We start from the raw sequence: 19,519 nt of genomic DNA, 5'->3' as shown, positions 1-19,519 counted from the left end.
GGATAATAACAACATTTGGAATTTAAATTGTCATTTGCACCGTTGCCAACACATTTATTTTTAATTACTAAGGGATTTCGGACATTCATAAATCATAGTTTTTAAACTTGTCCAGTGAGAGTTTTAGGTCTAAGGATTTAAAGCAGATTTTTAAAGATTTCTAGCTAATTACTGACTAGTCGGATCCATCTACACTAAGGTCCGGCGGAGCTTTTCAGCAGTTCCAAATTGAATGAAAGAGTTGGTGAAGGATTTTGTTTCGGTATCAATCTGTCGTGTTTTCTCGGTAGAAGACATAAAGAAAGCAGTCGACTGTTTGTAAAACTGGTATTAAACGGCTCAAGCAAAGTCTTAGATTCAAAAACAGTCCACCAGAGAGTGAAGAGGTAATGCCTGAATATATCTTACCTTCCGGGGACTTTCGTAAGTCTTAAGGTATTAGGCCAGATTATGTTGGGTTATGGCGGTTACCGCGCTTCATTAATGTATAGATGGCGCCCATTGAGATACCGCTAGTTTGGGCTCTCTAATATCCAATGTGTTGAAACCACTTCGTCTCTCTTAAAAGCTTTTGGATGTGGAGATTTATATCACTTCATTTTGTACAAAGTTTGAGACCTTAAGTGGTAATGTAAACAAAATTTTAAAAAAGAATTACTGAAAAAGTAAAATAAAGTAAATACTATCTCGCACTGCTATTATTTGTGAACACAACGTCAACGTCAAAACAACACCACATATTGATAAGTATTCACTGTTTATTTATTTACTATGACAAATAACTCAAACTAGTTATTTTTTTATAAAAAACCAAAACTATATAAAGAAAAGTTTCGGCAAATTTCCATCAAAATTTTAAATTTTACTCAGAATTTTCAGAAAAATTTTGACTACACAGTTAAATTTCGATATAATAAAAACAAAGTTCGAATTGATTCAAAAATTACTTTGATTTTTGACAATCTTTTCTTTTGACTATGGTATGTGTTTTCTTCCACATAAAAAAAATTTGGAGCAGGCGTTAAATGATCAAAATGCACAAGACCGCACCCGAAAAAAAATCACTGTGATTTTTTATCTACTTGAAACTTGCCCTTAATTATGCCAAAGTTCAATGATTTGTAAAACTGTATATCCAAAAAAATTCTAAGTAAAAGTTTTGAGATTTTGCTGAATTCATATAAATTGTATACGAAGTTCGAAACATTGCTTTATATAGCAGTTCTTGTAGTATGAGTTATATTGTTATCAATATGTGATGTACACTTAATTTTAACACTAGCTGCATATATTACGTATATATAAAAAAAAAAACATTTTAAAAATTTCTAAAACAAAATTTCAAAATATTAAAAAACACGATCTCTGATTAAACCATCGAATTGCTTTTGCCATGTTCCGCTTTTTTTTATGTGGCACTAATAATTAATATCTGTTTTGCTACAATAACAATGCAATTTCTCATGCCTTCTACATGCCAGCAATAAATCGGCTATTCACGTATTGTAATTGCCATGTTGTATGGTGATTATTGATGTCAATACACACACATACCCACACTCACACTCGTAATGTCGTACTGACACATAAAGAAAAGTATGTGCATGTGTACGTATATGTCCCAACGACTAAAAAGTTGCTCTACTTCCTGTGTGTAGTTAAAATTACTATTTTGCCAATAGCATAATGCAAAGAAGCAAATACATACATGCACACATGCGCCGACATATTCGTATGCACTCTAAATACTTGTAAGTTGGCCTATCGATCGTTGACGTCGTTTAATAGCGACTTATCATAACACAACAACAACGTCGAGGTAACCAATAATAACTACAAAAATTAGTGCTGATCACCGTAAATACACGTTGAAACACATACTTACATACACACAAACATGTTGGCAAACAACAATAACAACGTCAATATAATCAGTGCGCTTAAATTGCAGGCAAGCACTCTAATGGCAACTTTGCTGCGATAGCTGCTGCAACATGTTGCCGATCAACATTCGCTTTGCTACAGCACAGAGCATTTCATTTTATAGGCCTGTGCTCCATCTGCAACCATTCTCTTCCATCGTATTCACTCTACATCCTCAACCACGTCCTCGTCCACATCCACTTAATAGAACCGGTATAATTATTGTTCGGCTGCAAACTATGTTTTCCTCACTTTTCAGCCGTCGCTTTTTTACACCAAATTGTAATTAGAATATGAAAAGATGTGGCAGTGGCAGTGCAGTGTTGTTGTAATGGCTAACTTTGTTGCAGCAACTTTCCAATTGTGGAAAATTAATCATTTAAGTGTTGTAAAAAATGGCTACTATAATACACAGATTTGAGACATAATCGCTTTGCAAAAATATGTTTAACGGTATACTGGAACGCAACATAGGGAAATTAGTCTGCATAGTGCGGAGAAAAGCGATTCTGTAGATTGCCAATACTAGTGTTAACTATTGTATGTGTATTGCGGTACCTACCTTAGCTCCAGACCAGATAATAAACAGTCCAAGCTGCGACAAGGACTTTCGGCTATGCTTTTCAACTAGAGCTTCAGTCGTGCGTAAAAGAGTCATCTTGCTCTACACTGACGCATTTCAGCTGGGCTTCTGTGTGGCGACAGGAAGACTCGCATATTCTCAGAAAGTGTGAGGGTTATATGAGAGCTATAGATTCTTAAGAAATGGAATTACTGACTAGAATAGAGCCCTAATATTTGTCGACAGTCAGATAATGCTGCCAGCAGTAGAAACCCCTATTACTAAGTCTCAGCACGGTCAATCAGTGTAAAATGGAATTGTGCTCAAAGCCTCCATGCTTTTGCTTATCCTCGAAACATTGACGCAAATAAGAAGGCAAACGAATTGTCCAAAACAAAGGCTTGCCTGAATGAATCTTTAGCAAGAGCGCGCAAAACTGAAATGAAACTACCCTTTTGCACCAGAATAGAAGAATATAGTTGGACAATAAAACATTTAAGAAACCAAAAAGTCTCTAGCTTAATTATTTTAGGCTGCGAAAAATTGATTATCTAGAAAACGCACAAAGCTATTTAGATTTGAAACAAGTACTACCTGATGCTGGTCCTATGAAACCATAATGCAAGAATAGGGCTCCATCTCACCGGAACCTGCGTTTGAAAGAAAGAGAGCTTGCGTTTGTATAGGCAGTGGAAACCGTCGCCTAGGTCAGAAATCTCAATTTGGAGCTGTCTTGAAGGAGGCTAGAAATGCAACAATGTTGTTATAGATGCAAGTCATCAAAATATTAATTTTTACTCCATTTTTCATGGCAAATGTAAACAAATCTGCAAAAACCGAAGAATACCATGCCCAGAAGCAATGCCCGTAACATACATACGCATGAACTGAAAACAGCAAGGGTCATTACTACAAACGAACAAAATTATGTTCATGTCAACGCCAACCTCCTTGGGCAGAGGACAACAAACGTCCACAGGACACACTTGCAAGCGCTGCATACCGTAGAACGAGCAACGACTTTTTGTACGAGTTGATACGACTGCAGCAGACCAATCGACAATGGTAGCAACAACGAAGTGAACCAATGAATGGGTGGGTGGGAGAAGGAGGGTCATGTTCCCTACTGCATGGTCAACAGCACAGCAAAGACAGTCCAAATTCAGCTCAGCTGGCTGACCGGCACGTGCTCGTCAGATGTTGTGGGCGAGTGCCGCACCAATATATCCATAGCTATGCTGGGCGGATGCCAGCTGCAAAGCTCGCACCGACCGTCGACGTCGTTTGCTCATTGAAGACGCCGTCAGACTGCAAGGAATGCAACCGATACAAACAGACGGACAAACAGGCAAACAATTCATCGATTAAGTGACGGTAAATGCAGCGGGGCCAGTAAGGATAATGTGAAATTATGAGCAGACAAAGCAACCAAAGTGGCAAAGAAGAGGAAGAATGGGGTAGTAGACAGAAGTTGGTGTAGAGAGTGAATGAGGAGCAGGAAGATTGCGGTTGTAGGAGGGGGGTAATTCTATGAACAATACGAACCGAATTACCAAAGTGCATAGGTACAGTGACCACACTAACTGCACATGCATCAATGCATGCATATTCACATACATATACATACATATATACATATATATATGTTAGAATATTTGAATGTGTGTACATATCGCACATACGGGTGCTTCCCAAAAGTGGCATAAAACAAAACTTTTCAAAATTGAATTTTTTATATTTTTACCAACCAATGCACATCTCTACCAGTAAACAAAAGATCGACTCGGTTTTTGTTTCAAATTTCCTCCAGAATAGATATACATATATCTTCTCCTAATACTGACTAAGGGATATTTTGTTGAAATTTTTCGTTTAAATTTTCTGAAAAACAAAAAATTTTTAGTTGGGCCTTTATTTTAGTTAGTCTGCGTCATGCTTCATAAACACATACTCGTGCACGTATACAAATACATGCATTCGTGTGCATGTGTGTACTAATGAGTTGATGGTGTATGAATTTGTCCTGCAATTTTAAAGGTGTTTTCACTGGTGAATGTAAGAAAAGTGTTGCTGAATATTTTTGTTGTTATTGTTGCATTTTGTCATTAGTTTATTCGTGTACTTTATGTTGTTCTAAGAAGGGGTTGTGTTATATGCGCATGCATGAGAGTGTGTGCGGGATGCGTCATATGCTCCGTAATCGTGCAGTGCATTTGAATTTCAACAAAGTACTCAGCTCTGCTCGGACAAGCCATGTTTATAGGTAGCTCGTGGTCGTCACTAGAATGTTGTCGTCACCTAACCCACTACCACCACAAATACTCGCAAACAGAAGCAAAAACAACAAGGATAGTGTTGCCTATTGGAATAAGTAAGTAATTTAGAAAATTAAGGATTAGAAACATTTCGAGTATGCAAGTGTAAGCTGGAAGGGAGAGGTGTGGAGCTGTGGTATTTTATGAGGGAACTATTGCAGTCTGGTAGAAAATTGCAGAAATATCGATTTTTGACTCGCAATTTTTCTATGTGGGTTGATGAGCTTCATAAACAGATTTTTATATTTTTTTATGAAAAATTGAATTATGAGGAATCGGGATTTTTTTTAATAAAACATATTTCAAATAAGTTCAAATGAAAGGTTTCAGATCTTAGGGTATTCAAGAGCTTGGGGCGTAATATTAAAATTGTGTGAAAGCTCTAAACTTCTTTAAGAGGATATTTATGGCGCAAAAGCTAAAAGCATAAGTAAATGACTCTATTTTATTTCTCCTGTAGTCAATGACGTATTTCATTCAAACTTTTAAAAATATCAAATAAAATATTTGGATAATATTTTGTAAAATTTTCATACATACATGTTGGGAATTTAATCGTTGAACTTTCATTTCTTGTAATATCCTTAGCGTCCTCAGAATAATTTATCATTAATCTTAAATTAAAGGAAAAAGTGAACTAATTTCTTGTTAGTAGATATACTTGTCCTCACCACTCTTACTCCTACGATTTCTTCTCATATGCACTCCACCATTTTTTTTATAAAGGTATAGTTTGTACTGCAACAAAACCCTTATATTGCAAAGTTTCAAACTTTATACAAAGTTTAAAAAAATCAATAAGATTTAATCAAAACTTTCAACTTTTTCACCATAATTTCTATAACCTTTCTGTGTATGCAGTTTTTAGCTCATTGAACTTTGGTGTAACAAAGTGAAATTTGCAAGTGCCTAATAAATATCGTTGATTTTTTTATTATTTTTTTCGCGGAGACTTAACGCCTGTGCTTCTACATAAAGTATATGCTCGAATTATTCAAAGAATTCTGTTTAAAAAGTTTAAATTTTGTACCAAGTTTTAAGCTTTTCCTTACTTAGTTTTTGTGGTAGTAGGAACTATATTTTGATAAAAAAATGGAGGTGAGTTTATAATTCTACAGCGGAGTTTATATGGGAAGGAGTCGTAGGGGCCCGAATTAATAGTGGCTAGAGCAAGTAAACATATGTAGATATATTTAGGTAGATTCGGCGAAAAGTTTCCTGTTTTGTAACCGGAATTATAGAACTGAATATATTCTATGACTACAGCCGAAATATTTCGGAAAAATACTAAAAGAAAAAGGAAAAATACTACGCTGAAGATTTTGTATGCAATTTTTTACTTTATTTAGATGATAAGTTGAAGGAAACCTCCACAACTCAGTCAAATCTTAATCGATTTAGATTTCTAGGCTATCAGTGGATATGGTGTTAATCGCCGTTTTTATTTATTGGGAAAAAATAGTCCATTCACCTTCCCTTTATTTCATATCATCTATCATTATTTTGATTCTGTTGACACAAAATTTTAATTTTTGCAAACAATTTATGTAGAAACACTTAATAATATATTTTTTATGTACTTTGTACCACCAAATCATTTTGGTTGACTTCACAAGCATTTAAACTAATAACCTGCAACGCACAAGGCCGATCTGACCTACTGCCTGGAATTTGCGTAGGCTCTATCTAATAAGCTTTTATACCAATTGGCTTAAAACTATTATATATTCCAAACATATTGTGCATACTATATAATAATAAAATATAATTTTTTTTTTGTAATTTCAAAACCGTATGCAACTTTTTGACGTCGTTCTTTGGTTGAACTGTAGCTGCATTCTCATTTTTTTCCAAACATAATTTTTTTTTGTTCATTTCGAAAAAACAATTTTCTTAATTTTTCTGAGCTTAAAACTTCCGCTGGTGGCTTGTGAGACTTCTGATATGCATGTAAACTTTATAATTTTCGGTTGGGTGTCTCCCATGGAGGCCCGCAAGGTCTAGGCCACTTCTGAAGGGCCAGAGCATGGCCGCACTGCGCACTTTCTTGCAGTGGCCTATATATAAGTAACCGCTATCAGTTGATTTTTCGTCGAGATGTTGGGATTGAATCCTCGATCCTGAATATTAAAGGCATTTACTCGTACATATTCAAAGCACAATAAGTCTAGCTGCGGCAACCACCACAATGTTCTTGAAAAACAATAAATCACTATACAAAATAAGGACCTATTTTTCGGATGTCTGTAGGCTTCGATGCTAGTGCTACGTTGTATGCATGCATTCACTTTGTTTAATTTTATTGCATAAATTATTATTAACAAATAAAATAAATAGATATTTTTATACCAGATATCTACAAACAAAGGCTGACCTTCTCCACGTCTCTCTTAGAATTCTCCAAAACAATTTCACTTACAAATTTCAAATTTTGTACTTGAGACGGCTTATGCAGGTTCGCCTCATTTTCGACTTTCTGGTACGACCACATTTGAATTCACATATACGATGCATACATACATACATACATACATTTACATGCAAAGAGCAGTCTGTAGAACTTACGCCCTCTACAAGAGTAAGCACTCCGCTTCATGCCATATTCTGCCCTTATTTCGTTTCACAGGAATGTTTTTGCTATATTTTGTAATGCATTTACTCTACTCGCATTCGTTCCGCTTAGCTGCCGCTCTTGTGCTTATGTGTAGTATTACTATCGATACACAAAACTTACAGAAATATTATGAGTGTATGTGTGTTGGTAAGTGTGAAAGCCTTTTCGAGCAGCTGTTCAACTGACCACTCTCAATTATTCAGCAACAACAAACCCAAATAGATATATATTTTATGCCCTTTTACGCTCTAATCGTTCTTTACTCACACAGATGCGCTGAATGTTTGCTGTTGCAACAGTGTTACCAACTTACCTGGACTAGCACTAGAAAATATCCAAGTAACTAAATCAATGATGAGTATTTCTCTGCAAAAACTGCCTTTGTAAAATGTGTTGAAATGGTGGAACACTTGCATATTTTTTAGAGAGTTTCTATATAAGATGAAAGGAATGAGAGAAATGAGAGCATTGGAGTTCTCTTAAGAACCTGTGGTCTGCTTGTGGAAAGATGGGCCTCATGTCAACTCATCAATGAAAAGTCGCGAGATACTTCTGGTCATGGGTAGATCGGAAGCACTTGGGGGAAACCTCTACAGCTAGCAAAGCCTCATCTCTTGAATTTGGTGGATATCCTTACGGGCATTGTATGTTAGGTATACATGCGGTGAGACTAGAGATTGCTTCAAGTCGTGTCTGTAGAAGCTGTCACCTTCACCTCAGCTGCCCTGCTGTCATCCGGCTAAGATTCAGACTTCTGGGCTCTGACTTTTTACCTACACCTGTGGATAAAGCAGGTTTAAAAATCACACACTGGTGAATTTCATCAGTAGCTTGAAACGATTAATATTTACAAACGTAATTGGCCACTGTTGGTCGTCATCCTCCAATCCAAAACCTCTTTTAATTTTTTTTTCGTTTGTAAATACTACCATCTATCTGTGCTCTTTTCCTTTATGTTCCATGTTTTCTTGTTTATATCAACCAAACCTAACATTTTTCGTTCGCTATTTTGTCACCTCCAACCCAGTTCTTCTCAGATTACGCCACGACAAAAACATTATCAAAATTGCACTTCAGCCCTCATAGTCCAGTACTCACTCTGTAATTGGGTGCACTGTACGAGAGTTTTAATCAGTTTTGTCTGAAATATATAAATAATTTAAATAATTACATTGCCTTCAAGTTACCTATGTTGTTGAGCCCTTCATCTCATCGCCATTTTTCCACTTTTTTGGAAAATTGTGTTTCTACTAACCTCTGACCTCTCCACATTAGTTTGCTGTTTTCATGCCTTCGCTGCTCTTCTCCTACCAGCAGCATTTCTCATATCGATTTGAAACAAAACTTTTCAGCTCTCCTCCTGAGTTTTCAATTCAGACTTTTCCTTATCTTTCAACTTTCCCGCTTCTTCATTTGCATTTTCCTTCACTGCGTTCACATTCTTACCGATAGCCTTGGTCATTTGAATGTCTTCGGTAATGCATTTCGGTTACTATGTATGTATGTGTGTACACAAATACATGCACTAAAATATTTACATGTATATACATGCACCTATACACCCACTTTTCATATGTATATGTGCAATCATTGCTGCAATACTTTCGGCTCCTTGGACCCCCTGTTCCTCATCGTCAAATGATAATTAATGAAATTAATGCAAGAGTGTGAGTTTAAGTGCACAAAATATTCGATAATGTTTGCATAAAATGTAAATTCTAAAATATGTGAACATTAAGTAAGACAGCTTTAGTAATAGCGGAGGAGAGCAGGAGGGGAGATTGGGCGTGAAGAAGGGGCGTTTGAGAGGGTAGAACGGCACAACATGCATGGCGGGCAAGTAATTGTTCGAGGCGAGTTTTATGGTACGATGCGGACAAATGCGCACATGCAGACACACACACACACATACATGCATGGATAAATACATACATACAATACGTAAGTACAGTTCGCATTTGAAACTTTTTGTGTGAAGGTGGCAAAGTTTGCAAAATATATTTGCATTCTGCATTTGTCGAGCTAAGCTCGACATGCTGGCGAGTTCATGGAGAGGCAAGTAAGGCAAGGGCTACGTAATGAGATAGCTTGCATACATTTATGCATTTATATAGGCGTGCATGTATAGGTGGGTGTTGGCATGCTTTTAGGAGCAAATAATATCAAAATCAAGTTCTATTTGGGTGTGCTGATGCGGCCAAGGAGCGCCGCTGTGTATTTGGGCTTAACGAGTATGTGTGCCTGACCTGATGTGTAATGCGTTCGTAAAATAGATGCATAAAATTCTTAGCGAAATTCGGAAGACTTGTTACATACATAAAGGCGTGGAGACAAAATTTGATTACTTTAATTTCATTTCATTTCATTTATTGCCCAAAATCATTTTAACATAGGAGTTTACAAAGTTATTATAAAATTAAATTGGTTAGCATTATCCTAACATACATTTGTATTTATCTAGGAGTTTAAAACTTATTTTTCTTTTGATATATACAATAGGTTATGATTATTATTTGGGATGTTTTTGACATAATTTTAAAACTTATTTATATTCTCCCAAAAAGGGCTTAAAAAGGAGATAACGTATATTAAACTTCTATAATTTATTTGGCTATAAATTGATCAATGTTATAAACTAAATTTTCGTCGTTGACGTTGTAAGTATTGTATCGCCTATGATAATATATTGCTTTACTATTTTTATGTAACATATTATTATTTTTTAGTATTTTTAAATATATTGGTGATAAATGTTTTTCTGTTAGAGGTAATGATATTTCCCTTGCCCTTGACAGATATTTGTTTATCAGTTCATTTTCTATGAATGTCAGTTTATGAACAAATCTTACTAACGATTTCATTAAGAAAAAGTCTATGCGTGATATTCTACATTTTTCATATAAACTTTTATTAGAAACTCTTTTCCGAAAAGTACCACTTCTGTAAGGTTGGCGGTTAAGACCGCTACAAATTCTTAAAACATATCGTTCAAATCGTCTTAGCCTCTCCATTTGTTTCGACGAAATGTTGAACCATATAGGATGAGCATATGATGTGATTGGTCAAATTATTTGTTTGTAAATATTTATTTTAATGCAGTTCGATAGTCCACCCTGCCTTCTTACTAAATTACAATAGCTAAAGAACATTTTTTTTGCTTTTGTCAAAATGAAATCTACATGTGAATTCTACAAAGGTGAATTTGCTATCCAAAATTATGCCCAAGTAATTTGGTCTTTGTATTTTATGTTGAATCCATTTATTTTAATTTGAGGCTCATATTTACGAGCATTTGGATATAAGTTTTAAAGTATTCCTTTAACAATAGTGGTTTCGCTTTTATTGAAGTTTAGTTTTAGCTTCCATTTGTGAAAGTATGTATTTAATTCATTTAGGTATGAGTTAACGGCTTCATTGGCTTTGGTTATGCGTTGGTGAGTGATTACTTTAATAGAAAATCTAAAGATTGAGGTAATTTTTAAACAAATTTTGCGCTGAACTGCTTATCACAGATTTTGATACAAAAAACTTTCAACAGAAATTCATTGAGTTGAATAAGACAAGTTGAAAGTAACATTTCATCCCCAAGTTATATACCCAATATCCAGAATTTATAGGCAAAATTACTTATTATCACACATACGCAATTATTCAGTTTTATTTAAAAATTGAAATCGTTACTGCAATACAATACTATGTTACCATTTGTCTGATGTTGTATGCACTTTTTTCTCGTTTTCTTCTTTTTCTTCCTCTATGTCATCCAACCTCACTTAGTCTCTCCACAATGCCTCACTGACATGGCAGAGGGCTGTGAGGAATCGGAGAGCCAGCCAAGCAACCGCAAAGCCGATAACGCGCCGACCATGCTCGGCACTGTCTTGCCATGCGAAGCCGCCATTACAGCCGCCTCATTGGGCACTACCTCGACCGCCGGTGGTGGCATTGTCATCAAGCGTGAACCCTCAACAAATACCAGCCCCTTCGTGGACGCCAGCGTGCATCATTTGAGCGGCAGCATTTCAGCCACTGTCAGCCTCACCGCCACGGGCACGTCCAGCCCCGGCGATACACCGCCACCACCCACAACAACAACGCCAACGCAAATATTGGCCATCTCACCGAACGGTTGTCGTCCGACAACACCTGCGCTACAACAGCAACAACGCACACCCACGCCTATAACAGGCACTCGAATCGTCAGCACTACAGTAGGGGCCGCGACGGCCTGTTCCTCTTCTTCATCGTCGACATCGTCCTCTTCTTCTAACTCATCGATGACTTCATCCACTTCGTCCTCATCCTCGACTGCTTCGTCATCGACGACAGCGGCAGTTGCGCCCAATTCAAATGCCAACAAATCGCCTTGCAGCATAGCGGGGTCGCCGTACTCCACATCGGCGGTCGCGTCGTCAGTACGCGGCGGTATCTCACCAACATCACCACCGCTTTCCTCAGCGGCATCGGGCGCGGCACCTGGCACACCCAGCGTTTTGGAAGCAAGCAACGGTAGTTGCGGCTCTACATCTGCCAATGGCATTGGTGCGACAGGCGGTATGTTGGCAACAGCGCAGGCAACAGCGCAGGCAACGACGACAACAGCGGCGCTGGCTATGACAGCGACCGCAACATCGCCAACTGCAACAGGGCAACACCAACGTACACCTTCGCCAATCGCTGAGACGGCAACATTGCTGCCACATGTGGCACTCAACATAAAAACAGAATCGGTAAGTGGAAATATTTGATTGTGCGATTATTTGTACCTTGAAGAAAATATTTCAAGTGGCAAGTAAACACTTTGATCGAACTGGCGGCAGCGCAGAGAGCAGCGTTGTTGCAACATGATTGGAGAATGTGCGCGTGAGTGCCAGAAAACAACTTCATTTGTCACAAAAGTAGACGACAAAAGAACAAACAGATGTTAGCCGCATTGAAGGTGTGGAGCAAGTTGCGTTTGTGAGCTTACGTTGCGGCTGCTTGTGTAGAATTGCGGCTCCGCAAAAAGCGTGTGACAGTCGGCGTTTTGCCAAAAATCACATTGCGGATAAAATCAGCAACAGGTAGCAAGCAAAGCAGCAACTTGCGATTTACTTATGGGAAAGTGGACTTTGAGAGTTGCCATACTTAACAAGTTTTGCTGAAATTCTCGAGTTTTATTAATTTGCTTGGCAAGCCTTGTTAACCTACAAATCGAGTCAAAAGACAGCGGCGGCGTACCCTTAGTTTTTTTTTTTTTAATAATTTTGGATTCACCTCATTTATTTCTTTTCGCATTCTTTTGTTTTGTCACTGCCAAATAATATTAGGTAATAAAACAATAAAAAAATAACAAAAGGCAAAACTGTCACCACTTTTCGGGCTACTTTCATGTCCCTCTTCATAGCCGATCATTTGATTTAACTGGAATTAACATCTTAAGCGCAGCCGCCTACTCATTTTAGCATTCGCATATTATTATTTTTTTTTTTCGTTGTTTGCTTTACCCTGGCACTCTGCATAAACCTCATTTGCCGCAAAGAACGAGTAAATAACTGCAACCTATTCCGCATCCAAACTACCTTTATGCCTGTTAGGCTACCTGTTTATTTTCATGATTTATTTTTTTGTGTGTTTTTTTCTGTGGGTCGCTGCTTGACTTTGACTTTGGCCTGGTTTTGAGCATCGAGAGGTGTGGTATGCACAGAGAAGTCAGCACATATTTCGAGCTACAAGACCAAACACTGCTGGCGTAGACTGCAATATCAACAAAAAAACACGAAGTGCAAAAATCTTAAGCTGCAAACAAGCTAAAAAAATAAACTCCCTGCTATGTAAAAAAGATTCGATAATTAGTGAGAAACGAGTTAGAACGAGTTCCAAGTCGCAAATTTATTGATGTGCGCTTTAAAATATTGGACTTGGCACACTTTCCAGCGAAATCTTCTTAATTGCTTGGTAGCAAAGATTGGCTGCTAAGAAGAGAATGAGACAAATGCGCCGTATTAAACAATTGTTTGTGAATGAGGTTAAAAAAGTCTTGCTTCATTTTCTTTCAGGTAATTTGTAACTGTAATAAATTTTATTTAAAGACTTTACTTTTCAACAAATTTTTCTGCTTGAATATAAGAGATACTTTTCAAGTTTTATTTTGAACTCAGATTTATTTTGAACTCAGAAATGAAAAGTAATTTTTGAAACTAAAATGTCTTTTCTTGAGAAATAAAAGTTGTTTTTTCTTATTTCTTACTTTTAAAATAAAAGTTCATGTTTTTGAAATTTACTTTTTTGTTGAAATAAAGTATAATTTGATTTTGTTTTTATTTTTGTTCTGTTGTTTGATTTAGAAAAAGTAGTTTTTTGGGCTTTATCTTTGGATTAGGAAATAAAAGTTATTATTTTATTTTTATTTATTTTTTATTGCATTCCAAGAAAGGAGTGATTTACATTAATTGGCGACAGCTTTGCTGCAGGCCAATAATTTATAACAGGTACAAAGATTACAATTAAATAAATGTCTATAAATATTATAGTATAAAATAGTTAACAATTTTACAAACTAGAAAAACGTTGACTGTAAAAAGTTTCTGATTATATGACAAGAATTGAGTAAAGCTGCTTTCTGCATGTCGAAAATTAAATATTCTGGGAGTTGAAGAGTTTTCACGTTGTCTGCTAAGCTTTTATGCACTAGTCCGTGGGCTGAGATGATAATTGGTAGTATGTGCACCTTCCTTAGCTTCCACTGGCGTTCGACATCAATGCCTAAGTCAGAATATTTGGATATTTTTTCTGCATACGTTTTTTGCATGGTTCTGTTTAGAGGAACAGCAATATGAACTATATAACCAGTCGCTTGAGATTTATCAATAAGGAAAATATCTAGCCTATTGTGGTCTCTTGTGACATTTTTTAGAATTGTTCGGTCATAATATAGAAGGTAGTTGGAGTCTTCTTCTTTACGCAAGTATTTTCGATATACGCCGTGGACAGCCATTTCTGACCATCTTTGGATTTTTTCATCTATTGTGGTTGCGTTCCTGATTTCGTAGGATTGATTCATCCGAAGTGGGGTGTAATTATCATCCGCAGCACTAGCAGCCTTGTGCAGATCGGATTGGGAGCACTTATGTTGGAAGTATGCTCTTATGTTTAAGATAAGTTTGTCATGCAGTGCTTCAACATCAATCTGTCGCCTGCCGCCCGCTTTTCTAGATAGCATCATTCGAACGACAGAGCTTTTTGGATGGCGTGACTTGTATTTAGTCATAATTGTACGTATTATTCGTTGTAGGTTTTCTATTTCAGTAGATGACCATTTTACAATTCCGAAGCTATACGATACCACCGGCACGACAAATGAATTAATAGCGTGGATTTGGTGTTTCCCATTAAGTTGGGTTTTACAGACAGCGTGAAGGCGCCTTTTAAATCCTGCTATCAGATTTTTCCTCATTTGCCTCGTATTTATGCTGCTGTTTTGCATAACTCCAAGGTACTTGTATACCTCTCCCGGCTCCATTTCTGTTATGTCGAGTCCGCTACATTCCGCAGTTACATGTCGAGAAACCACTTTACCTTTAACTATTGTGATCTTTCGGTATTTATCAAGTCCAATAGGCATTTTAATGTCATTGGAGAAGGTTTCGACACGTTTCAAAAGCGTATCTAGATGTTTGGAATTGCTGGCGTAGAGTTTCAAATCATCTACGTAAAAAAGATGGCTCAGTCGGAATCTTCCAGACTGTCCGTGTTTTAATACAAACCCATGTCCCGTCTCATTCAGGATGTGACTTAAGGGGTTCATGCTGAGAACAAACCAGAGCGGACTCAAGGAGTCACCTTGAAAGATGCCATTTCGAATGTTTATTTCGGTTGTGTATTGAGAGCTTTCCGGCCCAGGTATTTTTATTCATGTCCTCCAGCGTTGCATAACTTTTTCTAGAAAGAGTATGATATTGGAATTGAAGTTGTAAATACAAAGTACTTCAATAAGCCCGGAGTGTGGAACCGAATCGAATGCTTTCATTCAGTCAATATAAGCTGCATAGAGGTTTCTGTTCTTCTGTTTAGATTGCCCAAGGACAACTTGATCTATAATCAGTTGCTCTTTACAACCTTGTGATGCACGTCTACATCCTTTCTGCTCTTCTGCACTCAGATTATGTGTTTCGATATGCTCATAAAAGATGTTAGTTATGCAAGACGTGAGTATTTTGTAAATAACTGGCAGACAGGTGATGGGCCTGAATTTTGAAGGGTCGTTGATTTCATCACATTTTGGAATCATATATGTCGTGCCAAGCGTTGCAAAATTTGGCAATTCTTCTTCGCCGGTTATTATCTTGGTGAAGAGGGCTGCAAGTTTGTCGTGTATACATGTGAGCTTTTTGAACCAGTAAGCATGCAAGTTGTCGCAGCCTGGAGTTTTCCAATTGTGGAGCCTTCGAGCAACTTTCGCAACCTCTTCAGGTGTTACGGCTGAGAAACCAAGTATTGGAATACTAGAGTGCTTTTCCTTCACTTCTGCTATCCAGCTTGCCGAGGGTTGTATTGCTGAGGTTTAGACCAAATAGACGAACAGTATGATGTAAATTCATTCAAAATAAATATTTTATTTTATTTTATATTATTTTATTTTTTTTCTTTTATTTTATTTTACTTTATTTTATTTAATTTTATTTTAATTTAATTTGATATAAATAATTTTAGTTTCTTGGCCCGGTACATCTTAGTCTTTTTGAATATTATTCCTAACGGAATTTATGTCGAAATATAGAAAATTATTTAAAATCAAACACTTAATTTGTTTTTTATTGTTAATCCCACCTTGAGCTCTCAAAATAAAAATATGAAAGCTTTAATTTATTTTACATTCATTTATTTCATTTTCTTTTACTTTAGTTTAGTTCGCTTTAGTTTATTCTATTTCATTTTTTTGTTTTATTTTATTTTTATCTTTTAATATGCTTCATTTTAATTCATATTGTTTTCTTTAACTTGTTGTCATTTAAATTTTTTTAATCTTTTTTATTCTTTTCATTTTAATTTTTATTTTTGTCTTTCTATTTTACATGTAATAGGTTTATATATGATATTAAAACTAATTTCAAGCTTCGTTTGTTCAGTTATTTTCTTTTCATTATGTTCCATACCAATTCATACCATTTTGTGTAATTCCATATTATTTGATTTTTTTACTTTAGTTTATTTTGTTTCATTTCATTTCGTTTCTTTAAATTAATTTCTTTTCTGTACATTATTTTTCAATTTTAAATTATGCTTTTACCCCACTGAATATTATTCCATTTGTTATATTTCTTTCCATTTTACACATTTAAATTAAAATCATTTCTTTCCTATATCTCTTTTTCATTTCATTTCATTACATTTTTTTATATCGTATTTTGTGTTATTCCGTTCCATATTTTAGCATTATCTTGCCATTTCACAATAAACAATGTTCCATCCATTCCATTCCATTTCAATTAATTCAAGTGTTAAATTGTACTTAAAACTTAGCCAACGTTTTTTAAGAAAATGAATTTCGGCCGCCGTAGCCGAATGGGTTGGTGCGTAATTATCATTCGGAATTCACAGAGAGAACGTTTGTTCGAATCTCGGTGAAACCAAAATTAATATTATAAAAACATTTTTCTAATAGCGGTCGCCCTTCGGCAGGCAATGGCAAACCTCCGAGGGTATTTCTGCCATGAAAAAGATCCTCATAAAAATATTTGCCGTTCGGAGTCGGTTTGAAACTGTAGGTCCCTCCATTTGTGGAACAACATCAAGACGCACACCACAAATAGGAGGAGGAGCTCGGCCAAACACCCAAAAAGGGTGTACGCGCCAATTATACACCTATATATATAATTGTTTAATTTTTATTTTTTTTTCTTTGTACTATATCATTTTCAGTTCTTACCTATAATTTTTCTTTTCTTAGTTATAAATTGCCATTGTACGGTACTCGTATGTCACTGTCAAATCCCCAACATGGCCTGCTCATTATTCGTTCAATAGCGTCGTTGGCTGGCACCTTTTCGTCTAAATAACTTTTTTGGTGCATTATGTGAATTCATTCTGTGTTGTTGTGTCGTTGAATCGCTGATTTCTGCGAAAGTTATGTGCGCATTTGCCGAACACCCGTCGCCACCCACTCCTCAACGCTACTAACGGCGCATTATTATTTTTCTTGCAGTGCTACAGAAAAACTCATACACATCCGTACCTCTATAGACATTTATACGAGTATAAAGCCATCTGACCATTTGGTTTCGAGGACATGCGAATTTTATTTATTGCTGACAGTTGCAGTTATTTGGTTACTTTTGGTTCCAATTTTTACCACTATACATTCAATGCTCCACTCGTAGTTGTTGCTTTTTCTTTTGATAGTTGGTGTTGGGCTCATTTGTTTGTTCGCTTCGTTGTTATTGGCGCTTTTTGTTATTTGTTAACATTTTTTAATTGTTATTTCGAGTCGCGGTCGCAGCCTGCGCGCAAAATTGGGACACTGCAGATTTTTTCTTTTCATTTTTTCTTGAAATGGTCGCGCGAGTTTTGGCTACTAATTTGGCTTGGCTCCTCGGCTGGCTTCGGAACTACATACTTACTTAGCTTAGCTTAGCTGACGTGGAAGTGCGAACAACAATAACATTTGGCCAGCAGGACTGGCAAAACGTGCAGTGGTTGCAGCGAAAAAATTATCTGGAACAATCTGCTGTTTCACTTTTTTAACATAATCCTACATATGTTCAGACATACATAAGAAAAAAACCATTTTTGCCTCTGTTTTTGTATAGGTACATTTTTTTATTTATGCATTTCATATAAAACGATTGAAGTAATTTTTGTCTTGAGCGCATGCCCCTCAATTGATTTGTAGCTGAACTCATTAATCTGACACACTGCACTCAAAAATCGACGCCTGAAGTTCGCTCCGCTCTAGAGTCTCGTTTGGTGAGGCGCAATTAATATTTATTTAACTAATCACTTGCAGTGAAAAATTGCATTTAATAATCTCGAATTAATATAAATTCTAACTAAATGCTTGCGTGGCATTGCAAAGATATTAAGCCTTTGCACCTATGTCACATGCACAGACACACTGCACGCACATACATACATACATAGATGCTCGTATGCCAAGCCGCATGAATTGCCTTATTTGTTGTTAGCCTTCGCTTAATTATTTAATTAATCATACAATTATCTACTATTTTGTTATGAAGTCATTTTAGTTGATTATTAAGTCTTGGTTATGCTCGCATTGCCAGTTTTTTCATATCCACTGTACCTGCGCAGCCATAATTTTCATTTCAGCAAAAAATGCAAAAACCACAAAAGAACGATTAACTTTTAATTTTATAAACATTTATTTAGTAGTATTGGCTAACTTTTTATAAGAGACTTCTCTGGATAGAGGAGCCTAGAACTTGAGTAGATTAAGTAGAAATTGTGTAACCATAAGTAGTATGGGGATGTATGTGAGAGAGTAGATTAATTCTGTTAAGTTCGCTAATATTTATAGTGTTTAGGGGTAGCTTAGCATCGTAGAGTTTTACAATATTTGTCGACGGGAAACTTTGCACACCTTAAATATTAGTGGTGCTTCTATACTCATAAACCAGTACCAAACACAAATCACTCGTTCGTTGTAAGAGTGTCGTAATCGCAAAAAAAATTATCATCAATAAATGAATTATAGGAAGGCAGAACAAATTATAAATACATGAGAATACAGGCTGAGCTAAGAACTCATTTAGCAATGATTTGAATTTAGCCTTGTCCTGCGCATCTGACGGGTTTGAGAACAGATTTACGATAATTCTCTATAAATTCTAATGACTGCGGCATAACTGGTCTTGGCGTATTCTAGCAAGAAAATTTCGTTAGGAGGAAATAAGTCCGTTCCAATAGCACAGACAATCTACCACTCTACGAATTTTACCGAACACAAAGCTTAGGAAATATAGGATAACCCAATAAGGTCGCAGTTTTTTAATAAATAAAACGCATCTAAATTTGTCGAAATGATTTTTTTGTTTCGCTATATTTTTGTAGGCTATGACATTTATGCAAGAAAAACAATATCCGTTAAATGCACAACGCGACTTAAAA

The 19,519-nt window shown here is 36.2% G+C and overlaps 2 protein-coding genes across 2 annotated transcripts in view; one reads left to right on the top strand and one right to left on the bottom strand.

Moving 5' to 3' along the window:
* Positions 1–795, bottom strand: part of LOC129244657 (uncharacterized) — a 67,649-nt gene extending 66,854 nt beyond the window's left edge. Inside the window, exon 1 of the mRNA XM_054882409.1 lies at positions 409–795. The gene's annotated coding sequence lies outside the window, so the exon portion shown is untranslated. The remainder of the gene's footprint in view (positions 1–408) is intronic.
* The window catches only part of LOC129244407 (mucin-5AC-like), a 96,822-nt gene that overhangs the window by 65,638 nt on the left and 11,665 nt on the right, over positions 1–19,519 (top strand). Inside the window, exon 3 of the mRNA XM_054882027.1 lies at positions 11,192–12,144. Within this exon, the coding sequence (XP_054738002.1) occupies positions 11,215–12,144 (930 nt within the window). The 5' untranslated portion in view covers positions 11,192–11,214. The remainder of the gene's footprint in view (positions 1–11,191; positions 12,145–19,519) is intronic.

The sequence above is a fragment of the Anastrepha obliqua genome, chromosome 4 (genome assembly GCF_027943255.1).
Source record: "Anastrepha obliqua isolate idAnaObli1 chromosome 4, idAnaObli1_1.0, whole genome shotgun sequence".
NCBI lineage: Eukaryota > Metazoa > Arthropoda > Insecta > Diptera > Tephritidae > Anastrepha > Anastrepha obliqua.
Note: the sequence above shows the minus strand (reverse complement) of the source record. Positions and strands in the feature narration are given on the sequence as shown.